This window comes from Elgaria multicarinata, chromosome 3 (assembly GCF_023053635.1).
Source record: "Elgaria multicarinata webbii isolate HBS135686 ecotype San Diego chromosome 3, rElgMul1.1.pri, whole genome shotgun sequence".
Taxonomy (NCBI): domain Eukaryota; kingdom Metazoa; phylum Chordata; class Lepidosauria; order Squamata; family Anguidae; genus Elgaria; species Elgaria multicarinata.
In genome coordinates, this window is record NC_086173.1 from 166,693,373 (window position 1) to 166,719,922 (window position 26,550).

The following is a 26,550-nucleotide window of genomic DNA, read 5'->3' on the forward strand; positions in this document are numbered from 1 at the left end:
TGCCCACGAACCCTCCCAAAGGAACGGCTTTCTCGCCCCCGAACCTCTGCCCTCTCGCTCGCTCACCTGATCCAAATACAGCAGGACGTGTCCAGGGGTCACTTCGGTCCGCTGAATGCGATGTTCCGGCTGTAGGAGGCAAAACAGAGAGTTTTATTGTTGCCGTGGTTGAATGATGGACTGAAGCCTGTTTCTCAGGTTATGGGAAGACGAGGCAGGAGGGTGACGGCAAAGCACCCTCACCCTGCCCACGAACCCTCCCAATGGAACGGCTTTCTCGCCCCCCACCTCTGCCCTCTCACTCGCTCACCAGATCGAAATACCCTATGAAATGTCCAGGGGTCACTTCGGTCACCTCGGTGTGATGTTTTTCCAGCTGTAGGAGGCAAAACAGAGAGTTTTACTGTTGCCGTGGTTGAATGATGGACTGAAGCCACCCTGCCTGCCATCCTCTGAGATCTCCAGGGAATGGAGCAGAAGGTGCTTTGAGGTGAGGGGAAAAGGAGGACCCTCTGTAAGGTCCTGTAACATCAGGCTGAGCTGGGAAATGCCCTTGACCAACATGTGAGGCTAGCAGCCGCTACCAGAGATGAATGGTGAGGGTAACATCCATCAGCTGCAATTGCTTAATGGAGCCTCTGTGTGCAGGGGAAGTCTACCTCTGAATAGCAAAAGCTGGAGAGCGACAACGGAAAGAGGCCACCACCTTCAGGTCCTGTTTGTGAACCTCTGGCAGGCTGCTTTTAGACTAGATGGACATTCAGGGAGAGATCCAGCAAGGCAGTCCTTGATTTCTCAGGCCTTCCGTGGTCTTTGGGGTGGGTGGTGAGTGAGGGGGGGGGTAAACACACAGAGCCATTACCTTCTTTACAGATGACTTCACCGGGAAGTGTCCTGAGAGCATCTTAACGTCTACGATCGCCATGTTGGAGACGTGGCGCTTGCCGGTGTAACTGGGAGACCAAGAGGGAAAGGGGAGAGAGTCACGTAGCCGCCCTTTGTCATCCCGTTTCTAGGAAGCACTAAACAATGGAAGATGAGATCTCAGGACGTAAAGTTTGATGAATCATAGAATAGTAGAGTTGGAAGGGGCCTACAAGGCCATCGAGTCCAACCCCCTGCTCAATGCAGGAATCCACCCTATAGCATCCCTGACAGATGGTTGTCTAGCTTCCTCTTGAAGGCCTCTAGTGTGGGAGAGCCCACCACCTCCTAGGTCATTGGTTCCATTGTCGTATTTCTCTAACAGTCAGGAAATTTTTCCTGATGTCCAGCTGAAATCTGGCTTCCTGTCACTTGAGCCCGTTATTCCGTATCCTGCACTCTGGGAGGATCGAGAAGAGATCCTGGCCTTCCTCTGTGCGACAACATTTCCAGTATTTGAAGAGTGCTATCATGTCTCTCCTCACCCTTCTCTCCGCTGACCCAGTTCTAATGCCATGGCCCCGATTTCCCCTCAGCCTTAGCTGGGAAGAGATTACCTGACATTGATTGCGATCTGAAATGTCCTTTCAGCTTTGGCTCCTGTGCAGGTCTCGGGAACTGTGTGCACATCCAACTTGAATGGTGCACCCTCGTGGTGCGGCTGGACGTTGTACTTCAAGGTGGTCTGGAAAGGAAACGGCACACGTCTCTCTCCCTGTGGCTACGTCTTCCACGAACCAGACATCCAGAAGAGGCTTGTACCATGACTCAAGAGGGAGAGAGGCCACTTACACAACCCTACAAGGTGCTGGATCTGGGTCCTGACACCACTGCAGCAACCTGGGATCTTCGGATTCTGAGGACCCCAAACCCAGACCCCCGATGACCAGAGTCCCTACACCGTATCCCACCAAGGGCGCCATATCCGCTTGGACGAAATGTCACTTGCAGCAGGATCTGTGCCTAACATCCACAGAGAGTGCGCATAGAAGCAGCGTTCCGCAAGGGAGTCAGGCGGAGGGACTATGGGAGAGCCCACATGCCACCCAGCCCTCATCAGAATTAGTCCCTTGGGACCCAGGTAGGGTCTGGTCTCTGTCTGCTCCTCTTTCCTGAGCTGCTACATTGCCACACGGTTGCTGCCCCCGTGTTCCTGACTGCTCTAGACCGAATTATTATTATTATTATTATTATTATTATTATTATTATTATTATTATTATTATATTGGGGTTCCTAAGAAGGAGAGAGTACACTGTTGCAATTCTGTATCAGTTGAAGATGCTATTCATGTACTACTAGAATGCTCTCTGTCTAATGACCTCAGAACCAAATACACTATTTCTTCAATTCTAAGACTCACTTTCCCCCCCATATAAACATCTCTTAAAATGGGGTGCATCTTAGAATCACGGATGTGTCTTAGGGTTTTTTTTCCGGTTGGTAGTGTAAGGAAGGGGTTAATTCATACAAGGAATCACTGGTCTTAAAATATGTTAAAATGTTCTATTGTTATGGTTTTTAGGAGCGGAATAGATAACCGGCCAGATGTATGGGGGCGTTCTGGTACTTCCTGGAACCGCTCGGGGGGGGGGGGGGGCAGGCCGGCCGAACTTGAGAGAAATTAACATCTCTGGAGAGGTGTGAAACACCATCGCAGGGAGAGCCGAAGGGAGGGGGAAGGAGTGGAAAAAGTATCTATAAAGGGTATACTTTGAAAGGGGGCTTTTGTTCTGAGCTGGCTGACTCCATGGCTGGGTGACGTAGGATATTGTAACTAGTTTTTAGTTTGCTTGGTGCTGGGTTCAATCTATATCTGCATGTATCTATAGTTTTAGTTGCTAATCCTGTTTGCTTGCCTCTTTCCTCAATATATTGGGCTTAAACCTCCAAACTGTGAGCTGTGTGCGTTTTTGTTCCGGGGATCTGTGCAAAATCCAGTGGAAGGCCAGCTTGGCTGGGTCCAGTCTCCTTTACAGGTGGTACTGAAATTAGTGTGCATCTTACAATCGATGGCGTCTTACAATCGAAGAAATACGATACATTCATCCATTGTTAAGATAATTCAAGTGAAGAACATAAGAGGAGCCCTGCTGGATCAGACCAAGGGTCCATGTAGTCCAGCACTCTGTTCACACAGTGGCCAACCAGCCATCGGCTTGGGACCAACAAAGCAGGACATGGTGCAAAAGCACCCTCCCACCCATGTTCCCCAGCAACTGGTGCACACAGGCTTACTGCCTTGAATACTGGAGATAGCACCCAACCATCAAGGCTAGTAGCCATGGATAGCCTTCGCCTCCAGGGATTTATCCAAACCCCTTTTAAAACCATCCAGATTGGAGGCCATCACTACATAGAATCATAGAATCATAGAACAGCAGAGTTGGAAGGGGCCTACAAGGCCATCGAGTCCAACCCCCTGCTCAGTGCAGGAATCCACCCTAAAGCATCCCTGAGAGATGGCTGTCCAGCTGCCTCTTGAATGCCTCTAGAGTGGGAGACCCCACCTCCTCCCTAGGTCATTGGCTCCATTGCCATACCGCTCTAACAATCAGGAATTTTTCCTGATGTCCAGCTGGAATCTGGCTTTCTTTAACTTGAGCCCGTTATTCCGTGTCCTGCACTCTGGGAGGATCGAGAAGAGATCCTGGCCCTCCTCTGTATGACAACCTTTTAAGTATTTGAAGAGTGCTACCATGTCTCCCCTCAATCTTCTCTTCTCCAGGCTAAACATGCCCAGTTCTTTCAGTGAGTTCTTGTAGTGAGTTCCATTATTGAACTCCGCTGTGTGAAGAAGTCCTTCCTTTTATTTGTCCTGGATCTCCCACCCATCAGTTTCATGGGATGACCCCACTGGGTTCTAGTATTTTGAGAGAGGGAGAAAAATGCCTCCCTCTCCACATTCTCCGCACCATGCATCATTTTGTACACCTCTATCATGTCTCCTTTTAGCCTCCTCTTTTACAAGTTAAGCAATCCTTCTGCCTCCTGGACCTTCTCCTCAGCCCAGAACCTCTATAGGAACGAAGAAGACCTTTCCTGGGACGCTCACCTGCAAAAAGGCGCAGCCTTGTTTGGACACCAGTGCTGTGTAGTCCCCGGGCACGTTGGGCATCGCCTGGCACTGAAGCAGCAGGCGGTTGGTGCTGTCCAAGTCGAACTGCTGCAGCATTTGGTCTCCAGAGCTCAAGGTCACGGTAGCATCCAACCAATCCTTGGAATGGATCAGGGCCGCATACTTGGAGAAGGCCTGGAGGGCCACCACCGTGTCCTGAAACCGAGACCAAGGGGAGGGAGATTATCCCAGGGATGTGGGCACTGGAACGTGGATCCCCATTTGTGAAGAACACAGGGGGTGGGTCTTCACTGTTTGCCTTGGATGGGTGTCGAGGTTTGCATTTCTGAGCTCAGGAAACCCAACTTTGGTGACATCCGTCATGATTCCTGACCTCCTGCCGGGGGATGTGTGTGTGAACCTCTTTTAACCCAAGGGCCGGATTCCTTTTCAGAGAAGCTCTCTGGGCTGAACTCCAGGGGTGGGTAAAGGCAAAAGGCAGCATGGCCAAACCCCCTGGAAATCTCTGCACATCTTTAAGCTAGGATGTGCTAGGATTTCCCAGGGGTTGGGACCACAATACCTGATGGAATGCCTCTCCTGACATGAACCTACCTGAACACTACGTTCAACATCTAAGGTCCTCCTCCGGGTGCCTACTCCGAGGGAAGCTCAGAGAATGGCAACAAGGGAGAGGGCCTTTTTAGTGGTGGCCCCTCAATTATGGACTGATCTCCCCGACGAGGCTCGCCTGGCGCCAACATTGTTATATTTCGGCATCAGGTCAAGACTTTTCTCTTCTCCCAGGTTGAGGCATATTTTTTTTTAAGTGACCCCAGAATAGTTGTTTTAAATTAGGGATGTGCCCTGAACTGCTTCAAATCCCGATCTGGACCTTCCGAATCGGGCCTGAACTGGTTCAGATTGATCCGGACCTCCTCGGATCCACTCTGGAACTGGATCTGGAGCAACATCCGGAGGTCTGGATCGATATTAGGCCCCCATTTCACCCCACTTCCTTGCTTCCACATCAGGCAACGGAGGCAGGTAAAGCGGGAAGGGGGGAAATGAGGACCGAAAAAGCCCTCTTCCCAACTTACCTGGCTTTGCTGTCCGCCACTGCATGGACTGCAGCCACGGCTCAGCCAGGTAACCCCCTTCCCCACTTACCTGCCTCCAAACTACTCCGGGTCAATCCGGACCACCCCCCAATCTGTTCCAGAACTGGGCTTAGGAGGTCCGGATCAGCCTGCTCCGCTTTGGATCCGTGGATCAGTAACGAAGCGGGACACACCCCTATTTTAAACGGATAGCGTTGTTTTTATGCTTTTGATGGTTTTAAATTTGCGTATATTTGTTTTTAATGTTCACTGTTTTTAACTTTTGTAAACCACCCAAAGAGCTTTGGCTATGGGGCGGTATATAAATGTAATAAATAAATAACTAATAAAGCTCTTACACCCTGAGGAGAGGTATTTCTACCTTTTAGAGATGGGTTTGGATGGGGAAAATACGCAAAAGCAAAATTAGCAAAACATTCCAAGGGTCAGCGGTTCGGGGGGAGGAGCTTGGGGCTGGGGGAGGGGCATGGCTCCCTGGGCAACCCCAGCTGTGCCCCCCACCATCCCAGCCTTCCACCCCCAGCACCTGGATCACGGAGGGAAGGGGCTGACCTTGGTCGAAGAGAAGCCCCCGTTGGGATTCTGTTGCTTCCTGAGCCAGCTGACAATCTCCATTGCCTTCTTCAGTTCGTTCCAGGTTGGTTCCGGCTTCCTGGACACGTAAGCAAGGAGCACGTAGGCCGTCATCTCTACCTCGGCAGAGGGAGCGCGGGGCTGAAAGTACGGAGTGCGTCCGTGCTCCACCGGCTTCTCAGGCCGCTGCCAATGAAGGGAACCGTCGTCTTCAGAGGCGGAAGGAACGGTTAGCGACATTAGAATCGGGGATCGTTTCTGCGCTCATCGGTCCCCTTGCTCAGCCCCGGTTCCCTAACATAGGCTGACCATATGAAAAGGAGGCAGGGCTCCTGCATCTTTAACAGTTGCATCGATAAGGGAATTTCAGCAGGTGTCATTTGTTTATATGGAGAACCTGGTGAAATTTCGTCTTCATCACAACCGTTAAAGCTGCCGGTGCCCTGCCCTCTTTTAAATCTGGTCACTCTAGTAGAGCTCCTGTGCATTTAACTGTGGTGATGAAGAGGGAATTTCACCAGGTTCCCCATATATACAAATGACACCTGCTGAAATTCCCTTTTCTATGCAACTGTTAAAGATATAGGAGCCCGGACCTCCTTTCATAGAATCATAGAATAGCAGAGTTGGAAGGGGCCTACAAGGCCATCGAGTCCAACCTCCTGCTCAATGCAGGAATCCACCCTAAAGCATCCCTGACAGATGGTTGCCCAGCTGCCTCTTGAAGGCCTCTAGTGTGGGAGAGCCCACAACCTCACCAGGCAACTGATTCCATTGTCGTACTGCTTTAACAGTCAGGAGGTTTTTCCTGATGTCCAGCTAGAATCTGGCTTCTTTTAACTTGAGCCCATTATTCCATGTCCTGCACTCTGGGAGGATGAAGAAGAGATCCTGGCCCTCCTTTGTGTGACAACCTTTGAAGTATTTGAAGAGTGCTGTCATGTCTCCCCTCCATCTTCTCTTCTCCAGGCTAAACATGCCCAGTTCTTTCAGTCTCTCTTCATAGGGCTTTGTTTCCAGACCTCTGATCATCCTGGTTGTCCTCCTCTGAACATGCTTTTCATAGGGTCACACTACCATATAATTGTCTTATTCAAAAAGGCTGATGAACATGTCTCAAAGTTCAGCTCCCTAGTCAATGAAGCTAATAACTACTAGAAAACCAATTATAATGATGATAGTAGCAGCAACAAAAGCCATGAAATCAAGGGTAAGGGACTTGTAGCTCACCAGACGTTCTGGCCTACAACTCCCATGATGCCTCCCCAACGACTTATGGGAATTGTAGGCCCAAACGACTGGAGGGGCGCCAGTTGTCACAGCTCAACTAGAAAACACCGCTGCAAAATGCGACGTGGAACGAATGGGTTTCAAGGCCTCTTTAAAAGCCGGCATGAATGGAGCCAAACCGTATATCTCTGAATGAAGGGAGTTCACAGCCAGGAGGACGCCACTGAGAAGTCCCTGTTCTGAATTGTAAGCCGTTTTCTGTGTTCGTGAAGGAATCAGGGTGCCAAACCGTTAAATAAACGCTCTAACCCCACTCTTATTTCTGAGGAGAATCCCCCTGGCAGAGGGGAGAAGGCAACACTGGTTGACCGCACGCGGAAGTAACAGAAGGAGCGACAGGAATGTCTCTCAGGTTCTGCCCTGCAGCACCACCTGGCAGCTGCAGGGCACCTTGCTGGCCATAGGGTATTTGAGATCTGATCTGGTGAAGATAGTCCAGGAATGTGAATAAATACCGTAGGGTATCTGCAGGATCCAGGCTGATCTGGGCTGATGGAGACTAACTGGGAGCAGCCAGGAAAGGGCTATATAAGAACTCCAATTCCACTCCAGCCTTTGCCACAGCAACATGGTCTCCTGTGTCTGCTGTCGCCCGTTTCTGACTACCTGTGATCCCAGACCTTGCCTTGCCTGACCTTCTGCTTCTCCAGACCACACCTTTTGCCTCCGGCCCTGCTTGAACTGTTTGCCTCTGGACCTTGCCTTTTGCCTACTGCCCTGCCTGAACTCTGTTTGCCTCCGGACCTTGCCTTTTGCCTCCGGCCCTGCTTGAACTCTGTTTGCCTCTGGACCTTGCCTTTTGCCTCCAGCCCTGCCTGAACTCTGTTTGCCTCTGGACCTTGCCTTTTGCCTCCAGCTCTGCCTGAACTCTGTTTGCCTCTGGACCTTGCCTTTTGCCTCCGGCCCTGCCTGAACTCTGTTTGCCTCTGGACCTTGCCTTTTGCTTCCAGCCCTGCCTGAACTCTGTTTGCCTCTGGACCTTGCCTTTTGCCTCCGGCCCTGCCTGAACTCTGTTTGCCTCTGGACCTTGCCTTTTGCCTCCAGCCCTGTTTGCCTCCGGACCTTGCCTTTTGCTTCCAGCCCTGCCTGAACTCTGTTTGCCTCTGGCCCTTGCCTTTTGCCTCTGGCCCTGCCTGAACTCTGTTTGCCTCTGGCCCTTGCCTTTTGCCTCCGGCCCTGCCTGAACTCTGTTTGCCTCTGGACCTTGCCTTCTGCTTCCAGCCCTGCCTGAACTCTGTTTGCCTCTGGACCTTGCCTTTTGCCTCTGGCCCTGGCCTGAACTCTGTTTGCCTCTGGACCTTGCCTTTTGCCTCCGGCCCTGCCTGAACTCTGTTTGCCTCTGGACCTTGCCTTCTGCTTCCAGCCCTGCCTGAACTCTGTTTGCCTCTGGACCTTGCCTTTTGCTTCCAGCCCTGCCTGAACTCTGTTTGCCTCTGGACCTTGCCTTTTGCCTCCGGCCCTGCCTGAACTCTGTTTGCCTCTGGACCTTGCCTTTTGCTTCCAGCCCTGCCTGAACTCTGTTTGCCTCTGGACCTTGCCTTTTGCCTCCGGCCCTGCCTGAACTCTGTTTGCCTCTGGACCTTGCCTTTTGCCTCCAGCCCTGTTTGCCTCCGGACCTTGCCTTTTGCTTCCAGCCCTGCCTGAACTCTGTTTGCCTCTGGCCCTTGCCTTTTGCCTCCGGCCCTGCCTGAACTCTGTTTGCCTCTGGACCTTGCCTTTTGCCTCCGGCCCTGCCTGAACTCTGTTTGCCTCTGGACCTTGCCTTTTGCCTCTGGCCCTGGCCTGAACTCTGTTTGCCTCTGGACCTTGCCTTTTGCCTCCGGCCCTGCCTGAACTCTGTTTGCCTCTGGACCTTGCCTTTTGCCTTCGGCCCTGCCTGAACTCTGTTTGCCTCTGGACCTTGCCTTTTGCTTCCAGCCCTGCTTGAACTGTTTGCCTCTGGACCTTGCCTTTTGCCTCCAGCCCTGCCTGAACTCTGTTTGCCTCTGGACCTTGCCTTTTGCCTCTGGCCCTGCCTGAACTGTTTGCCTCTGGACCTTGCCTTTTGCCTCTGGCCCTGCTTGAAGTCTATTGCCTTTACACTCTGCTGCTTGGCATCCGTGCCTCACCCCCGGCTGGTATCACCAGACGCCCCACCCACCAAGCCCGTCCCACCGCCATCCATCCCGGCCCCGGCGTTCCTGCGCGGAGGCCTTCCCACCCACGCCCCGGACCCTGACAATGTCCCAGCACCCACAAGGAGCAAAAATCCATGGAGGCTGCCCCTAACGCTCCCGTCTTGCACCGAGAGCTGCCGTCTCACCGTCTCTCACTGCTCGCTCATCAAGGACGCGTAGCGCCTCCTGCCTCTTGTCCTCTTTGCCTGCCAGGGTGAAGGCATACGCCATCAAGGCCCAGGTGTAAGTGTCGGCGTCTTTTGCTTGTGATGCCGTCTCCAAGCATAACATGGCATTGCTTACCACAGAGTGCTGGGGAGAGAGAAGAAGGAGTCTAAGGGCTTCATCCCACGTTCCTGTTTCCCTCGAATTATCCCCTGCAGCGTTTAGCTCCTGTTGTTGCTAGCTAAATCACACCCCAGGCGGCAGAGCTCTTAAGATCCTTTGCATACCAGGAAAAGGGTTTAAGGGGGGAAATGTAAAAAAATAATAATAAAATCAACGGATGACCCAGTCCGATTCAAATCTGGCATGCTTAAAGCTCTCCTTCGTATCTATTACTGTGCCAATTTTGATGTCTTTATCTTTAAAACTTACATAGGTGTAAGCATTTGTTTAATTTGTACTTTAAACATCTCAATAACATCTCAGTAACACAGTTACAAGATGGGGGACACTTGGCTCAGCAATAATACAAATGAGAAGGATCTTGGAATTGTTGTAGATCACAAGTTGAATATGAGCCAACAGTGCGATATGGCTACAAGAAAGGCAAATGATATTTTGGGCTGCATTAATAGAAGTATAGCTTCCAAATCACGTGAGGTACTGGTTCCTCTCTATTCGGCCCTGGTTAGGCCTCATCTAGAGTATTGCATCCAGTTCTGGGCTCCACAATTCAAGGAGGACGCAGACAAGCTGGAGCGTGTTCAGAGGAGGGCAACCAGGATGATCAGTGGTCTGGAAACAAAGCCCTATGAAGAGAGACTGAAAGAACTGGGCATGTTTAGCCTGGAGAAGAGAAGATTGAGGGGAGACATGAGAGCACTCTTCAAAGACTTAAAAGGTTGTCACACAGAGCAGGGCCAGGATCTCTTCTCGATCCTCCCAGAGTGCAGGACACGGAATAACGGGATCAAGTTGAAGGAACCCAGATTCCAGCTGGACATCAGGAAAAACGTCCTGACTGTTAGAGCAGTACGACAATGGAATCAGTGACCTAGGGAGGTTGTGGGCTCTCCCACCCTAGAGGCCTTCAAGAGGCAGCTGGACAACCATCTGTCAGGGATGCTTTAGGGTGGATTCCTGCATTGAACAGGAGGTTGGACTCGCTGGCCTTGTAGGCCCCTTCCAACTCTGCTATTCTATGATTCTATGATTCAATCCCTGCTCCTGTGCCAGCCGTGGCCGCTCAGAGAACAACAAATGATTCGCTCCAAAACTAGAGGGGATCTACACTATTGCTTTTAAAGCGCTTTAAAGCACTTTGAAAACGTTTTGAAAACTGTATATGCAGTGTGTCCTGGGCTCCAACAGTTGTCAAAACTGTTACAAAGCTCTTTAAAGCAGTAGTGTAGATCCCCCCCTAGTCACAAAACAGACTTTAAAGCAGGACGCATGGGAATACTTCACAGTCAAAGCAGCTTAGAAGCTGGAAAACTTTGGAGTCCTTTGCACGCAATTTGCCATGATGGCACAGTATAACGCTGATGTGATGGATGTCTGGATGTTTGTACCATGACAAAGTGAAATTTTGGGCAAGCAGTTCTGTCCTCCATCTTGAGATGGCACGTTGATCTGCACCTACCCTCCACCAGGGAGTGAAGCTTGTTAATCGTCCATATGTGTGATGCACAGAGACCACGAAGAAGTTCTTTGAGTGGTCGTCTGTGCAGTCACACAACCCACCCACCGTCCCCACTTTGGTGTCGATATCAATGTGCCGTCGATACCAAGTGGTTTCTTTCCTGGTTAAGAGGCCAGCAATTCGGTCTCAAGGAACTGAGGAGAAGGGCGGGGGCCCGGAGTCAGTGGATGGTGGGGGAGGGGGTTCCCGCCAAAACCGTTTGCCTCAGCTATAGAAGTTTCCGAAATGAACCAAAAAAAACCAATTTTTTGTTTCATTCCTTTGCATTTACTGATTTATCCGTTTTGAATGGGACACCTGGCATCGCGCCATGAAAAGGGCTGTTCTCTGGTGCCATCTTTGTTTTGGGTTCGAAAGTTTTGGAAGGGGCCCGGTTTCTCCAGGTCAGGTGAGAGAAGGATCCTGCCTGAAACCCTGGCGACCGGCTGCTGCCAGTCCGTGTCGACAGTACTGGGCTAGATGGACCATGGATCTGATTCAGTAGAGAGCAGCTTTCAGCGTTTTCTATTTCGGACCTCCGCCTTTGGGGAAGTTTGTTTTCTTTTAGTCTCACCAGTTGGCCTCCTGAGAAACGAGGGTTTCGTGACCGGCCATGCCCAGCGTGGCAGCTATTTTATGGAAGGGCGAGTCCCAAGCCCATGGCAAGTATTTTGTCAAGGTGCCCACAACCCTCCCTCATGATTCCAAAGCCAAAGAGGTCTAAGTCTTTGCAGCAATGTTGAAAAACCTGGTTGAAAGACCATGAAAGACCATGAGAAGAGCCCTGCTGGATCAGACCAAAGGTCCATCTAGTCCAGCACTCTGTTCACACAGTGGTCAACCAGCTGTCGGACAGAGATGAACAAGCAGGACATGGTGCAACAGCACCCTCCCGCCCATGTTCCCTAGCAACTGGTGCGCACAGGCTTATTGCCTTGAATACTGGAGATAGCACTTAGCCATCAGGGCTAGTAGCCATGGATAGCCTTTTCCCCCTCCAGGAATTTCTCCAACCCCCTTTTAAAGACATCCAAATGGGTGGCCATCACCACATCCTGTGGAAGTGAGTTCCATAACTTAACTGTGTGCTGTGTGGAGAAGTACTAAATTTTGTACTTTTGATGGTCTTTCACTTTGTTTTTATCAACTATTTCCATCTCTTCCTGCAGGCCTACCCAGTGGAATTTTAGGATGCTTTTAGGATGCTTTTAGGATGTTTCAACAATGTATACTATGTTTTTAATCAGTATTTTATGTATTTTATACCTATTGCTGTTCACCGCCTCGATCCAAACAGAGAGGCGGGTAAAAAATAAGATGATGATGATGATGATGAGATGATGATGATGATGATGTTAAGCCTAGTACCTCTTTGCAAGTGTGTTTTTACGGCCAACATATCTACACACACACCACCTCTCCAATGTCTACCAGCACAAATGTCGCTCCTCTGAAGTGACACACTTCTGGAAGTGAATTACCATCCAATAGCCTTGGCTATTGGTCAGTATAGAAGTGCAATCAATCAATCAATATTGGCCAGGGAGTGTTTAGACTTCATGGGATCTTTCTTTTCAAGCAGAGCGGGAGGGGGGGAGAGTTTACTTACAGTGAGTGGCAGACCCATCTCCAGCAAAGCGATGGTGATGTAGGCAGAAAGCTGGACTTCATCGTAAACCCCACCCTGTAGGAAAGACAGCAGGAAGACATTGGGCTCCAGGCAATTCATGGAATTTTAGGACATTTTTAGAATGTTTTTAGGATGTTTTAACAATGAATGTTTTGTTCTTAATTCAGTTTCATGCATTTTATATTTACTGCTGTTCCCCACCTTGATCAAAATGGAGAGGCAGGTAAGAAATAATTTATGGAATAACGGGCTCAACTTATAGGAAGCCAGATCAGGAAAAACTTCCTGACTGTTAGAACAGAACGACAATAGAACCAGTTACCTATGGAAGTGGTGGCCTCTCCCACCCTAGAGGCCTTCAAGAAGCAGCTGGACAACCATCTGTCAGGGATGCTTTAGGGTGGATTCCTGCATTGAGCAGGGGGTTGGACTAGATGGCCTTAGAGGCCCCTTCCAACTCTGCTATACTATGGTTCTATGATCTTCTAGTCCAACCCTCTGCAATGTGCAATCTTCTACCTTCCTCGCATGATAGGAGTGTGCTCCTTCCCTGAGTGGGAGCGCCCACCCACGTGGTCTACTTGCCACTGGTTTTTGTGGAAGGACTTTTCTTTATTAGATTGTTAGCCTATTGGGCAGGGCCTTGCTATTTACTGTTTTACTCTGTACAGCACCATGTACATTGATGGTGCTATATAAATAAATTAATAATAATAATAATAATAATAATAATAATAATAATAAAGACTTCCCATCTCCCCGCCCCCCCTGCCCTGCTTCCATGTATTTTTCCCCTTCACCACCACAACATGGTTTCCCATCCATTCATTGGAGCTTTATTCACCCCTGGAAACACTATTTATTAGCAGCCAGGACAGCAGACTTCATTACAGAGGTTGGTGCTGCTCTGTTGGCCTTGGCAGCTGCTAAGCCAGCTGGGGATAATGGGAGGTGTAGTCCGGCACGCCTGGAGGGCGTCCGGTGGGGAACGGCCCAGTTAGCACACGCCGTGCCAAGAGGGTGCTAATCTACTGTTCCGACAATGACACGGAAGCTGAGTTTACCTTCAGGGCGTTGTTCAGCAGGGATCCGGTGCTCTGGAAGCAGCCGTTTCCCTTCTGCTGCTTGGCCAGTGCGGCCAGGTCCTCCGTAATGTGCCTTTCTTCGATAAAGATGAACCTCTTGGCTTGAGCGAAGGACTTGAGCACAAACGCCGTCAGCCTGCAAGACAAACCGGAGCGGAGCGTTACCCTCCCCTTCCGGTTCCCCCATCTCCAACCCGCCGAGAGAGATTGGTACCCAGGAACTCTCCCTAAGGTGGCCTCGTCACCGTGCGTGGTGACAAGGAAATCTGAAAAGCATCCCTTTGCAACCCCTCAGTTCAAACACACTCCAGAGACTTTCCCTCTACCTCCCCATCCACCCATCTTCGTGACTCTTATAATGAAGAGACACAGGAAGCCTCAAGGCTGTCCTCATCTCTTGGCTCCTTCATCATAGAATCATAGAATATCAGAGTTGGAAGGGGCCTACAAGGCCATCGAGTCCAACCCCCTGCTCAGTGCAGGAATCCACTTAAAGCAACCCTGACAGATGGTTGCCCAGCTGCCTCTTGAAGGCCTCTAGTGTAGGAGAACCCACAACTTCACCAGGCAACTGATTCTATTGTCGTACTACTCTAACAGTCAGGAAGTTTTTCCTGATGTCCAGCCGGAATCTGGCTTCCTTTAACTTGAGCCCGTTATTCCGTGTCCTGCACTCTGGGAGGATCGAGAAGAGATCCTGGCCCTCCTCTGTGGGACAACCTTTTTCAGTATTTGAAGAGTGCTCTCATGTCTCCTCTCAATCTTCTCTTCTCCAGGCTAAACATGCCCAGTTCTTTCAGTCTGTCTTCATAGGGCTTTGTTTCCAGACCCCTAAGCATCACAACAGTTAAAGCTGCAGGTGCCCTGTCCTCTTTTGTATCTGGCCTCTCTAGTATAGCTCTTGCAGCTTTCACTGTTTTGATGAAGAGGAAATTTCACCAGGTTCCCCAAATATACAAATGACACCTGCTGAAATTGCCTTTTCTATGCAACTGTTAAAGATACAGGAGCCCTGTCCTGCTTTTCATACGGTCACCCTAAGCAAACTGCCGTTCTTGGAATCCATTCCACATTCACAGCTCCTGATGAGGGCGGAAGCCAACCTGTTTAGCTCTCAGGCTATTTTGAAACTGCTCTGTTGTTACTTTATCTATCTTTTCTATTCACACACACAAAGAAACAGAGAATGAAAGAGCCTCACCAGGTGTTCCCCACCGGTTCCGGACCACCTTGTCCAAAGGTGCTGTAGAAGCCATAATAGTGCTTGTACCTAAGCTGCATCTGGTAGCCTAAAACAGAGGGTGGAAAACAGTGGTGTTTGGCTGCACCATCCTCAGCCCACAAGTAGCTTCCCATCGCGACCTTGCGCAGGTGGGCGCCACTCCCCGCGTGTATGTACACTTTTCCGATTTGGAAGTGGGCGTCATGTGGTCCCAGTTTTGGCAAGCACCATCGCTCAACATTGCTGTTTACACAGGGCCTAACACCTAGGATGCCTCTTGTGCACCTACCCGTATGATGGGTAGATACTCGGAGGACAGCCACAAGGGAGAGGGCCTTTTCAGTGGTGGCCCCCAATTATGGAACGATTTCAACAATGAGGCTCGCCTGATGCCAACATTGTTATCTTTTCGGCACCAGGTCAAGATTTTTCTCTTCTCCCAGGCATTTTAACGGCATTTAACAACACTAAGTTTGTTTGTTTTTTAAGGACCCCAGAACTGTTGTTTTAAATGGATGCTGCTGTTTTTATACTGTTTATGTTTTTCATGGTTTTAAATTCTGTATACTTTTTAACGTTCACTGTTTTTAACTTTGGTAAACCACCCAGAGGGCTTCAGCTATGGGGCGGTATATTAATGTAATAAATCATATTATTATTATTATTATTTATTATTATTATTATTATTTATTGCATTTATATACCGCCCTTCTAGCCGAAGCTCTCTGGGCATTTCACATAAGATAAAACATTTAAAAACAATATACAAAGACTAAAAACCACCAAAACATGCAAAATTCACATACATTTAAAACCACTATATTAACTTGCCAAAAAACAGACCCAGGCTTATTACACATTGCTAAATGCCTGGGAGAAAAGTCGAGTCCTCGTGCCGAAAAGATATCGATGTCGGCGCCAGGCGGGCCTCATCAGGGAGATTGTTCTACAGTTTGGGGGCCACCACAAAGAATGCCCTCTCCCTTGCTGCCACCCTCCGAGCTTCCCTCAGAGTAGGCACCCGAAGCAGGACTTTAGACGTTGAGCATAATGCTCAGGTAGGTTCATGTCAGGAGAGGCGTTCCATCAGGTATTGTGGTCCCAAGCCATGTAAGGCTTTATAGGTTAAAACCAGCACCTTGAATTGGGCTCAAAAATGTACAGGCAGCAAATGCATGCATGCCAGAATCGTTATTGTATGCTCAAACCTTCTGGTTCTGGTTATCAATCTGGCCGCTGCATTTTGCACAAGCTGCAGCTTCCGAACCATCTTCAAAGGCTGCCCCATGTAGAGGGCATTGCAGTAATCTAATTTGGAGGTTGCCAGAGCGTAGACAACTGAAGCCAGGTTATCCCTGTCCAAATAGGGGCATAGCTGGGCCACCAACTGAAGCTGGTAAAAGGCACTCCATGCCACCAAGGCCACCTGGGACTCAAGTGACAGAGATGGAGGCTGAGAAATGCACCCATGGTCCCCTTCTGCAGAGTAATGCTCTTTCACCACACACAGAGCAACGGAAAGGACCTCTAGATGACAGAGCCGGCCATCAAATGTAACCTGAACTTGCCAGCCTCCATTACTAAAACTGCCCCACCACTAAATTAACTAAAGCTTAATTAATTAAACTAAAGCTTAATTAATCTGCCGAGGATGCAGAGCCCTGAATGTAAACACTGTCAGTCAGAAGGACCCTGTAGTTAGGGTGATCATATAGCGAGGAGGACAGGGCTCCTGTACCTTTAACAATTGTATAGAAAGGGGGAATTTCAGCAGGTGTCCTTTGTATGCATGCAGCACCTGGTGAAATGCCCTCTTCATCACAACAGTTAAAGCTGCAGGGGCTCTGCCCTCTTTTGTATCTGGTCAAGAGGGCAGGTCTCCTGCAGCTTTAACTGTTGTGATGAAGAGGGCATGCTGCACGCATGCAAAGCACATCTGCTGGAATTCCCCTTTCAATTCAACCATTAAAAGATACAGGAGCCCGGTCCTCCTTTCCGTGTGGTCACCCTACTGTAGTCATCTGCCACCACCCATGGACAAGAAGAAGGGTCAAATTGCTCCTGCGCTGCCCTGTGGGTCTTCTCACCAGCCAACAAGTGTCTGGTTAACGTGGATCGGATGTCTTCCGTCAGCTGCCCGGTCTTATTCAGGTAGTCCATGATGTAGATGCTGGGTGCAAAGAGGGCCATGTTCTGCTCCCCACAGCCATAGGGCATTTTGACGAGGTTCTGCAGGTTCTGGATGGCTACACCCAGCATGTCGCCTGAGGTGGGGGAAGAGAAGGACAGGAGATGCTGAGGCAAATATGGCCAATGGGGCAGAATGCAGTCAGCAGAGGAACGAGGCAGGCAGGCAGGTTCGGAAATCGTGTGTGTGTGTGAGAGAGAGAGAGAGAGACAGAGACAGTGAGTTAAATTAGTGAAAAATGCAAGGGAAATGCATGAAATAAAAAGACAGAAACACGCGGAGGCCTTCCTCTCAGTGATGCTATTATTATTATTATTATTATTATTATTATTATTATTATTATTATTATTATTACATTTATATCCCGCCTTTTTTTTCTCCAAGGAACCCAAGGCAGCACACATAATCCCCCTCCTCTCCACTTTATCCTCACTACAACAACCCTGTGAGGTGGGTTGGACTGAGGGGCTGTGACTGGCCCAAAGTCACCCAGTGGGTTTCTCCTGGCTCGCAGTCCGACAACTGCTGAAAACAACAGAATGAAATATAATAGGGATAAATGCCCAGTTCTACACCTAGGAAATAGAAACCAAATGCACAGTTATAAGATGGGGGATACTTGGCTCAGCAATACTACAAATGAGAAGGATCTTGGAATTGTTGTAGATCACAAGCTGAATATGAGCCAACAGTGTGATATGGCTGCAAGAAAGGCAAAGGCTATTTTGGGCTGCATTAATAGAAGTATAGCTTCCAAATCACGTGAAGTACTGGTTCCTCTCTATTCAGCCCTGGTTAGGCCTCATCTAGAGTATTGCGTCCAGTTCTGGGCTCCACACTTCAAGAAGGATGCAGACAAGCTGGAGCGTGTTCAGAGGAGGGCAACCAGGATGATCAGGGGTCTGGAAACAAAGCCCTCTGAAGAGAGACTGAAAGAACTGGGCATGTTTAGCCTGGAGAAGAGAAGATTGAGGGGAGACATGATAGCACTCTTCAGGTACTTGAAAGGTTGTCACTCAGAGGAGGGCCAGGATCTCTTCTCAATCTTCCTGGAGTGCAGGACACGGAATAACGGGCTCAAGTTACAGGAAGCCAGATTCCGGCTGGACATCAGGAAAAACTTCCTGACTGTTAGAGCAGTACGACAATGGAACCAGTAACCTAGGGAAGTTGTGGGCTCTCCCACACTAGAGTCATTCAAGAAGCAGCTGGACAACCATCTGTCAGGGATGCTTTAGGGTAGATTCCTGCACTGAGCAGGGGGTTGGACTAGATGGCCTTGTAGGCCCCTTCCAACTCTACTATTGTATGATTCTATGAGCTCTGACAGAAGCGCACGTTTGCTTGAAGGCTTCGATGTATCTAATTGACAGCTATTTCAGCCCGTGCAGAGTCTGGCTCATTCCTTCACAGAAAATAAAGTTGTGGGAGCGTGAAGGCAAAGGAAGGCCAGATACAACACAATTCAGAAGGTCTGTACCAGAGCGGCTCTTACCCAACACACAGTGCGTGGCCCTGACTGAACCTTCCACAACGTTTTCTGGCAGCTTCAAGGAAATATCCATTGAACGTGAAGTCTCTGCAAGAGAAGAGAGAGTTGTTTTTGTTTTTAATCACGCTATATACTTAATAGCTGCGTTGAAGAATCCAGGCGGCCCTCCATAGCTTTTACTGCCCGTCCGCTGCTGAATATTCCCTCAAAAATTGCCAGAGCACTGAGAGCCGTGGGGGAAACCAATCCATGTTTTTTCTTGAAGACAAGGCGGGTGAGGAGAATGGTTTAGAAGCAAAATGGTGCTCATGGCAGGCTTCAGGGAGCGGCATTTTGGTTCAAAACAAGCCATGGCTCCCCCCACCCACGACTATAGCAAATTCAGTGGTGGTGGGGACTGCAAAAAATAAATAAAAAAAAAAATCAGGGGAGCAGCCCTAGATGCTCAGTGGGCCCAGGGCCGACACTACCATTAGTCCTCAGAGGGGTGGAGTACTGATCTTTAAGGGTCACAGTTTTATACAAATTAGCTGTTTTAAGAAGAAAAAAGTTCAAGTTTTGTGCTTTTTTTTTCCTACAAAACATCTGTTCTTAAAAATCAAAGCTGGCAAAAATATATATATATATGGGGGGAGGAGGTGTTTTTTCAAGTAGCTCGCCTTGCCGAGGCCGCAAAATAGTCTGGCACCAGCCCTGGGTGGGCACAGCAAACACACTAGGTCAGTTGACAGGTTGTCTGACCCAGAATGATGTAGCTTAATGAAATTGGACCTTTATTTCATTTATATCTCGACTTTTTTCCTCAAAGGAACCCAAGGCAGCGTACATAATCCTCCTCCTCTCCACTTTATCCCCACAACAACAACCCTGTGAGGTGGGTTGGGCTGAGAGTCTGTGACTGGCCCAAAGTCACCCAGTGGGTTTCCGTGGCCGAGTGGGGACTAGAACCCGGATCTCCCCTGCAGTGAACCGCCTCCAAACACCTCAGGTCACTGAAGGCGGAGAGGCCTCCGGCTGGCACTCACCATCTGCACAGAGCATGGAGTTGATGGCCACGTCCTTCTCGATCCCTTCAGGCTACGTGAGGAAAGAAGGGAAAGGAAAAATGGGAGAATGAGGGTCAGGAAAGAAGAAACTTGCCTGGTCACCTGTGGAGAGTGAAAACACCTCCAGGTGACCAGGAGAGGAATATTGAATTTCCCCCTTATTGGCCCCGTTCAGAAGACACCTTAAACCATGGCTTTAACTACGGTGGTTAAGCCAGAAAGTCGGGCTGTGTTCAGAAGACACCCTAAACCATGGCTTTAACCATGGTGAATAAAGCAAAAGGCCTGTCACTGTTTTTCTGCAACTTCGGTTAAATAAATAAATAAATAAATAAATCTCCTGCTTTCGATGGGAGGCAAATGACAAGGCTTGCTAAGTAATCTACAAAGCTTTTATTAAGCAACAATCCTCTCTTCTACCTGAAGAGAGTGTAGCCTCTTGGAAATGTCCCCCTAAGAAAAACTATGCAAACTAAGCAAGAGAATTGTCCACTTAAGAAGAAAAAAGAAGCCACTTCCCAAATGCACGTAACTTCAGAGCACCTGGTGCGGATGCAGGTTCTGGCATAATCAAACTGACTTTCTCACACCTTCCTTCCAGCCCGTGTGTTTGAGCTTCCGGTGGACCCTAGCATCAGCTAGCTTGTTGGGATGCTCACCTCCGGAAGAAGGCTCACTTCCCACCGAGTGTGTAGGATTTGGCCTTAGGGAGATAAGCTCTGGAGGGGGCTGACTCCCAGCTGGAGAATCGCCCGTGAGAGCTTCCTCCCCCACTGGTCCAGGCTGGCTGGTGTCTGGCGCTGCATCTTCTAGTTCTGAATCTGATTCTGAGTGATTACCTGAAACATCTTCTCTCAAAACAGGGGCAGTAGGGTTAGCCATGACAGCAAACGTTTCTGCAGCGACACGTATGTGATCGCTTCAGCCCCAAGCAGCTCACGTACCTCGACCAAGAGTGTCTTGATCACGGTGTCCTTCGCCCCTTTGCTGGGCACCACCACTACTTCATTCCCGCAGGGCTGGTCCGATTCCACGGCCTCTGCACTGACAGTGATGTTCATCTCACCTAGGACAGAAACGGCCCCCACCTCAGCACGCTATTCTTGTCGTTATGGCGCCGAGAGACCATCTTATGTGGTTCTCTCTGGCCCTGTTTTATCCTTGGATGAAAATACTGGTGTCAGACGGGCTGAAGATGAGAAGCAGAGGCTGCCTAGTCTTCTCCCCCAGACTGCGTCAACTTTCCCTTGGGCCTGTCAGTCCCTGGATCCCGGATCGGGCCCAGCCCTGTTGGGAGACCTTCCGCTGATGTAGAGGAGAGGCTTTGGGACTGGCCGACGAGACCACATAACGCCAGTCCTCAGCTACACTGGCTACCAGTCCATGTCCGGGCCCGATTCAAAGTGCTGGTATTAACATTTAAAGCCCTAAACGGCTTGTGGCCAGGCTATCTGAAGGAACGCGTCCTCCCGTATGTACCTGCCTGGACCCTAAGGTCATCCTCAGGGGTCCTTTCTCCGCGAGCCCCTGCCAAAGGGAGTGAGGCAGGTGGCTACCAGGAGGAGGGCCTTCTCTGCTGTGGCACCCCGGCTGTGGAATGAGCTCCCTAAGGAGGTTCGCTTGGCACCTACATTATATGCTTTTAGACGCCAGGTGAGAAGACCTTTTTATTCTCCCAGCATTTTAACAGTCTATAAATAAATTTTAACTTGGTGTTTTAAATTTGTAATTTTGCATTGCTGCTGTTTTTATCTGGTTGAGCTTTTATATTGTATTTTACATCATGCTTTTATACTGTTTGTTTTATACTTTGAATGGTTTTAATTTCTGTGAGCCACCCAGGGAGCTTTGGCTATTGGGTGGTAGCCTGAAGGATTGTTTCAAAGGTTAGAATCATAGACTAGTAGACTTGGAAGGGTCCTATAAGGCCATTATTTATTTATTTATTTACTTATTTATTTATTACATTTTTATACCGCCCAATAGCCGAAGCTCTCTGGGCGGTTCACAAAAATTAAAACCACAAAAAACATCCAACAGGTTAAAAACACAATATTGAAATACAGTATAAAAAGCGCAACCAGGAAAAAACCACACAACAAAGTTGATTATAAGATTAAAATACAGAGTTAAAACAGTAAAATTTAAATTTAAGTTAAAATTAAGTGTTAAGCCATCAAGTCCAACCCCCTGTTCAATGCAGGAATCCACCCTAAAGCATCCCTCACAGATGGATGTCCAGCTGCCTCTTGAATGCCTCCAGTGTGGGAGAGCCCACAACCTCCCTAGGTAACTGGTTCCATTGTCAGACCGCTCTAACAGTCAGGAAGTTTTTCCTGATGTTCAGCCGGAATCCGGCTCACTGTCCTGCACACTGGGAGCTTTGCATAAGCTTTGACCCGTTCCCTTTTCCCCTTCCCAAAGGAACTCCAGATCTACCTCCAGAACTCCGATTCCGTCTTTCCAGGTAAACGTCAGGACTACTTTCAACGCCTTAGGCCGGGCTTATCGCTCTCGTGTAACGTTCCAGGCTCACGAAACGTTACACGGCTCGAACGCTTATGCTGGCACCCCGAGTGTGTCCTGAAAGGTCCGAGGGTCCCCTGGTTCAGGCTAAGGGAGATGCAGGGGGGGTGGCAGGCTGCTAAGAGACATGAACAAGACCGCAGCCATCTTGGTCGGTCTTCACACTGGGTATTTCCTCATCCCTGCCTACACTGCAGGGAGTTTGTGCAGCTCCCTTTCTCCTTTCGCTGCCTTCTTCTTGAATGGCCAGGGAGGCGGTGGCCTGTCTTTCCTTCCTCCCGGGCCTTCCTGACTCCCCAAGGTGTGAATCAGTGTCGCCGCTTACCCAGAGTTTTGGGGGTCACGTTCCAGGAGAGGGTTTTCCTTTTGTTCTCACACAGGCAATAAGACTCTTCCACCGGCGTCACAGGGGAAGCGTCAAATTCGTCCGAAGGAGCCAGAGTTACACGGACCTGTCCGGAGAGAAAAGGCCATTACCAGAGAGGTCGCTGAGAAGAGGGATGAGAAGAGGAGGTACCGGATCTGGGTTTCGGAGGGCTCATAGCCAAGACATCTTCAACGGGCCTCCTCCCTCGCTGAGTCCACCTTCTCACTCCCACTGTCACCAGCTGCTCTTCCTCCTCACTTCTTCTTATATCCTTAACTTAATTGGCAATGTAAAGGAAAGAAGAATGCAAATCGAGGTGGACATTTCATCTTGACAACTGCAATTCTCTTCAGCCATGAAATAGGCGACCTGGCCCACTTCAAGCCAGGAGGAAGAGGAGAAGGAGCATCTCCAGGGAGCTCTCGTCACTTGGGCCCTGCTTGGGTGGGTGGGCTCTCGACACATGCCCGGATGTGCCTACCTTTGACGATGACCCTGGTAGGAGATCAAAGCCACATGTGGAACACTTTAAACCACGGCTTTAGCCATGGTGAATAAAACAAAAAGCCTTGTTCATAGTTAAAACCATGGTTTAAGGTGTCTTCTGAACACAGCCCTGCTTTCTGGTTTAACCACCATGGTTAAAGCCATTGGTTACGATGTCTTTTGAACACAGCCTGGCTTTCTGGCTTAACCACTGTGGTTAAAGCCATGGTTTAAGGTGTCTTCTGAACACAGCCCGGCTTTCTGGCTTAACCACCGTGGTTAAAGCCATGGTTTACGGCATCTTCTGAACACAGTCCGGCTTTCTGGCTTAACCACCGTGGTTAAAACCATGGTTTACGGTGTCTTCTGAACACAGCCCGGCTTTCTGGTTTAAGCACCGTGGTTAAAGCCATGGTTTACGGTGTCTTCTGAACACAGCCCGGTTTTTGGCTTAACCACCGTGGTTAAAGCCATGGTTTACGGTGTCTTCTGAACACAGCCTGGCTTTCTGGCTTAACCACCATGGATAAAGCCATGGTTTAGTGTGTTGTTAGCATAGGTGCCTCCATTTTCTAAAGGAAGCTATGAAATAGCCATTATACAGTACCTGAGTGTTACCCGAGGGCATTTTCAAGGGTGTCTTCTTGTATCTGTCTTATCTAATTAAAACAATGGCCTTGGCTCCAGGCAGAAAGTTAGCTTACTGTAACTTACTGTGAGCAAAGGGATTGTTTAGCAAAAGATAAGAAGGCTCTAGTGTTATGTTCTGATTGGTTAATATTGCTACAGGGCACTGCCCCTTTCAGGCTTGAAATGCTGTGCTGAATTCCCAATTTCTCTGTCTGACTGTTCGCTTTCAAGATACTCAGATCTTGATTATAATCAATAAAGCGCTTTTGAACCCTCTGTCGCTGAAAGTGTGGAGTCGTGCTTAGGGGCTGTTTGGATTTTGTCCCTGGGTGAAGAACATAGATCTAACAGTGTCTTCTGAACACAGCCCGGCTTTCTGGCTTAACCACCGTGGTTAAAGCCATGGTTTAAGGTGTCTTCTGATCACAGCCTGGCTTTCTGGCTTAACCACCATGGATAAAGCCATGGTTTAGGGTGTCTTCTGAACGGCCCCATTGAGAGAGGTCAAGTCTGGGGCCACAGAATTACAGAGGGAAGGGAGGCCTCCGTACTTCACAGAGTACTGAGGAAGTGAACTCCAGTCCCCAAAAACTGAGGCCACAATAATATGGTGACTATATGAAAAGGAGGATTGGGCTCCTGTATCTTCAACGGTTGCCTAGAAAAGGGATTTTCAACAGGTGTCATTTGTATGCATGCAGCACCAGGTCAAATTCCCTCTTCATCACAGCAGTTAAAGCTGCAGGAGCTATACTAGAGTGGCCAGATTTAAAAGAGGGCAGGGCTTCTGCAGCTTTAACTGTTGTGATGAAGAGGGACTTCCACCAGGTTCTCCATATATGCAAATGACACCTGCTGAAATTCCGTTTTCAACACAATTGTTAAAGATACAGGAGCCCTGTCCTCCTTTTCATAGGGTCACCCCAAATGTATTTTCAACACCAATTGATAACATAAAAAAGAAATGCTGGTTGTAAGAAACAGCTGGATCAGCACCTGAGCTCAAATGGGGTGTAATCCAACTAGGAACCATCTGCAGTATATAAGACACATGAAAAGGTTTGTTTTCTGCTATGAGTTTCAAAAGCTAAAAAAAAAAACAGCATTTACAGCACTCGAAAAAGTTGGACAGAAGAACATCAGAAGAGCCCTGCTGGATCAGACCAAGGGTCCATCTAGTCCAGCACTCTGTTCGCCCAGTGAACAACCAGCCATCGACCAGGGATGAACAAGCAGGACATGGTGCAACAGCACACTCCCACCCCACCCATGTTCCCCAGCAACTGCTGCACACAGGCTTACTGCCTCAAATACTGGAGATAGTACACAACCATCAGGGCTAGTAGCCATGGATAGCCTTCCCCTCCAGGAATTGATCCAACCCCCTTTTAAAGCCATCCAGATTGGTGGCCAACATCACTACATCTTGGAGACCAGGAAATTCAAAACAGCCAAGTTATGTCTGTGGGGTCTTGGGAGGCTCCTAGCTTAGGTTTATGTCGGTTGATAGTGGGGGAATAATGACTCAGGTTGAAAGTGAAACAAAAGGGAACGTTTTCACTACTGTTAAGAAATTTGAGAGGAGAAAAAAATACAGGAACAATGTCTAAAAAGAGGGGATTCATGATTATGATGATTATTTTAAAAAAAATATCTCTAAAGTTGTCTAAGGAAATGTAGTATTCTTTTGTAGAAAAGCCCCTTGAAACTTTGTTTAAAAGCATGGAGGTGTTGTCCACAAGATACTACTCTTACTTTTGTTTTATAGCTCCTGAAGAAGGAGGTGATCCCTCCAAAACACGTAGAGCAAAACAAATTTGTCTGTGTTCTGAGAACCGGAGTTTGACTCCTCCTTTGCCATCGGTCTACAGCATCTTTCCCTCCACATTTCTGGAAATTGGCCACTGGACCCCCGAAATTGGCTATCGCAGCCATCGAGGATGGTACTGTTGCCAAAAAAAGGCTCAGAAATGTTCCAAAGGTGTGAAAGTAAATAAATACATCCCAGAATGTGGATGCTGGGCCATTGGCGAGCCTTAACCCAAGAGCGTAGACGGGTCGGGGGAATGGAGCATTGCTCACCCTGAGGCAGATGTTCTGGTAGTTGAAGGTGGTGGCCTTCATCACTGCCACCTCACCCCGCACCACGGAGTAGGGCAAGGTGACTTCGATGAAGAAGGGCTGGAAGACGTTGAGGGAGGTGGATGGGGCCAGGCCGAAGCCCGCCTCCTCCGACAGGCAGAAGGCGCCAGCTTTCCATTCTGTGATGGTGTCCGGAATGGTCACAGGGATATCGGTCTGTGCTTGGAACTCGCCCCCCTTTTGCTCAGAGGCTCTGTGGGACACAGGAGAAGGGGTGAGGAGGAATCCCACGGCACCCTTCCACAAGCCGGCTCCTTCTTGTCTGCAAGAAGGACGCAGACAAGCTGGAGCATGTTCAGAGGAGGGCAACCAGGATGATCAGGGTTCTGGAAACAAAGCCCTATGAAGAGAGACTGAAAGAACCGGGCCTGTTTAGCCTGGAGAAGAGAAGATGGAGGGGAGACATGAGTGCACTCTTCAAATATTTGAAAGGTTGTCACACAGAGGAAGGCCAGGATCTCTTCTTGATCCTCCCAGAGTGCAGGACACGGAATAACGTGCTCAATTTACAGGAAGCCAGATTCCGGTTAGACATCAGGAAAAACTTCCTGACTGTTAGAGCAGTACGACAATGGAACCAGTTACCTAGGGATGCTGTGGGCTCTCCCACACTAGAGGCCTTCAAGAGGGAGCTGGACAACCATCTGTCAGGGATGCTTTGGGGTGGTTTCCTGCATTGAGCAGGGGGTTGGACTCGATTGCCTTGTAGGCCCCTTCCAACTCTACTATTCTATGATTCTATCTGCCACTGAAAGGGCAACTCTCATCAT

The 26,550-nt window shown here is 49.1% G+C and overlaps 1 protein-coding gene across 1 annotated transcript in view; it reads right to left on the minus strand.

The window, feature by feature from the left end:
* LOC134396117 (alpha-2-macroglobulin-like) overlaps window positions 1-26,550 on the minus strand; it is a 90,161-nt gene that overhangs the window by 2,656 nt on the left and 60,955 nt on the right. The window contains exons 20-34 of the mRNA XM_063122479.1: window positions 25,721-25,973; window positions 22,481-22,607; window positions 20,574-20,695; window positions 19,609-19,660; window positions 18,587-18,670; window positions 16,991-17,167; window positions 14,883-14,970; window positions 13,661-13,817; window positions 12,576-12,650; window positions 9,267-9,432; window positions 5,654-5,883; window positions 3,978-4,196; window positions 1,482-1,609; window positions 857-953; window positions 67-129 (exon numbers count right to left, since the gene is read on the minus strand). Coding sequence (XP_062978549.1) covers window positions 67-129; window positions 857-953; window positions 1,482-1,609; window positions 3,978-4,196; window positions 5,654-5,883; window positions 9,267-9,432; window positions 12,576-12,650; window positions 13,661-13,817; window positions 14,883-14,970; window positions 16,991-17,167; window positions 18,587-18,670; window positions 19,609-19,660; window positions 20,574-20,695; window positions 22,481-22,607; window positions 25,721-25,973 — 2,038 coding nt within the window. The remainder of the gene's footprint in view (window positions 1-66; window positions 130-856; window positions 954-1,481; window positions 1,610-3,977; window positions 4,197-5,653; window positions 5,884-9,266; window positions 9,433-12,575; window positions 12,651-13,660; window positions 13,818-14,882; window positions 14,971-16,990; window positions 17,168-18,586; window positions 18,671-19,608; window positions 19,661-20,573; window positions 20,696-22,480; window positions 22,608-25,720; window positions 25,974-26,550) is intronic.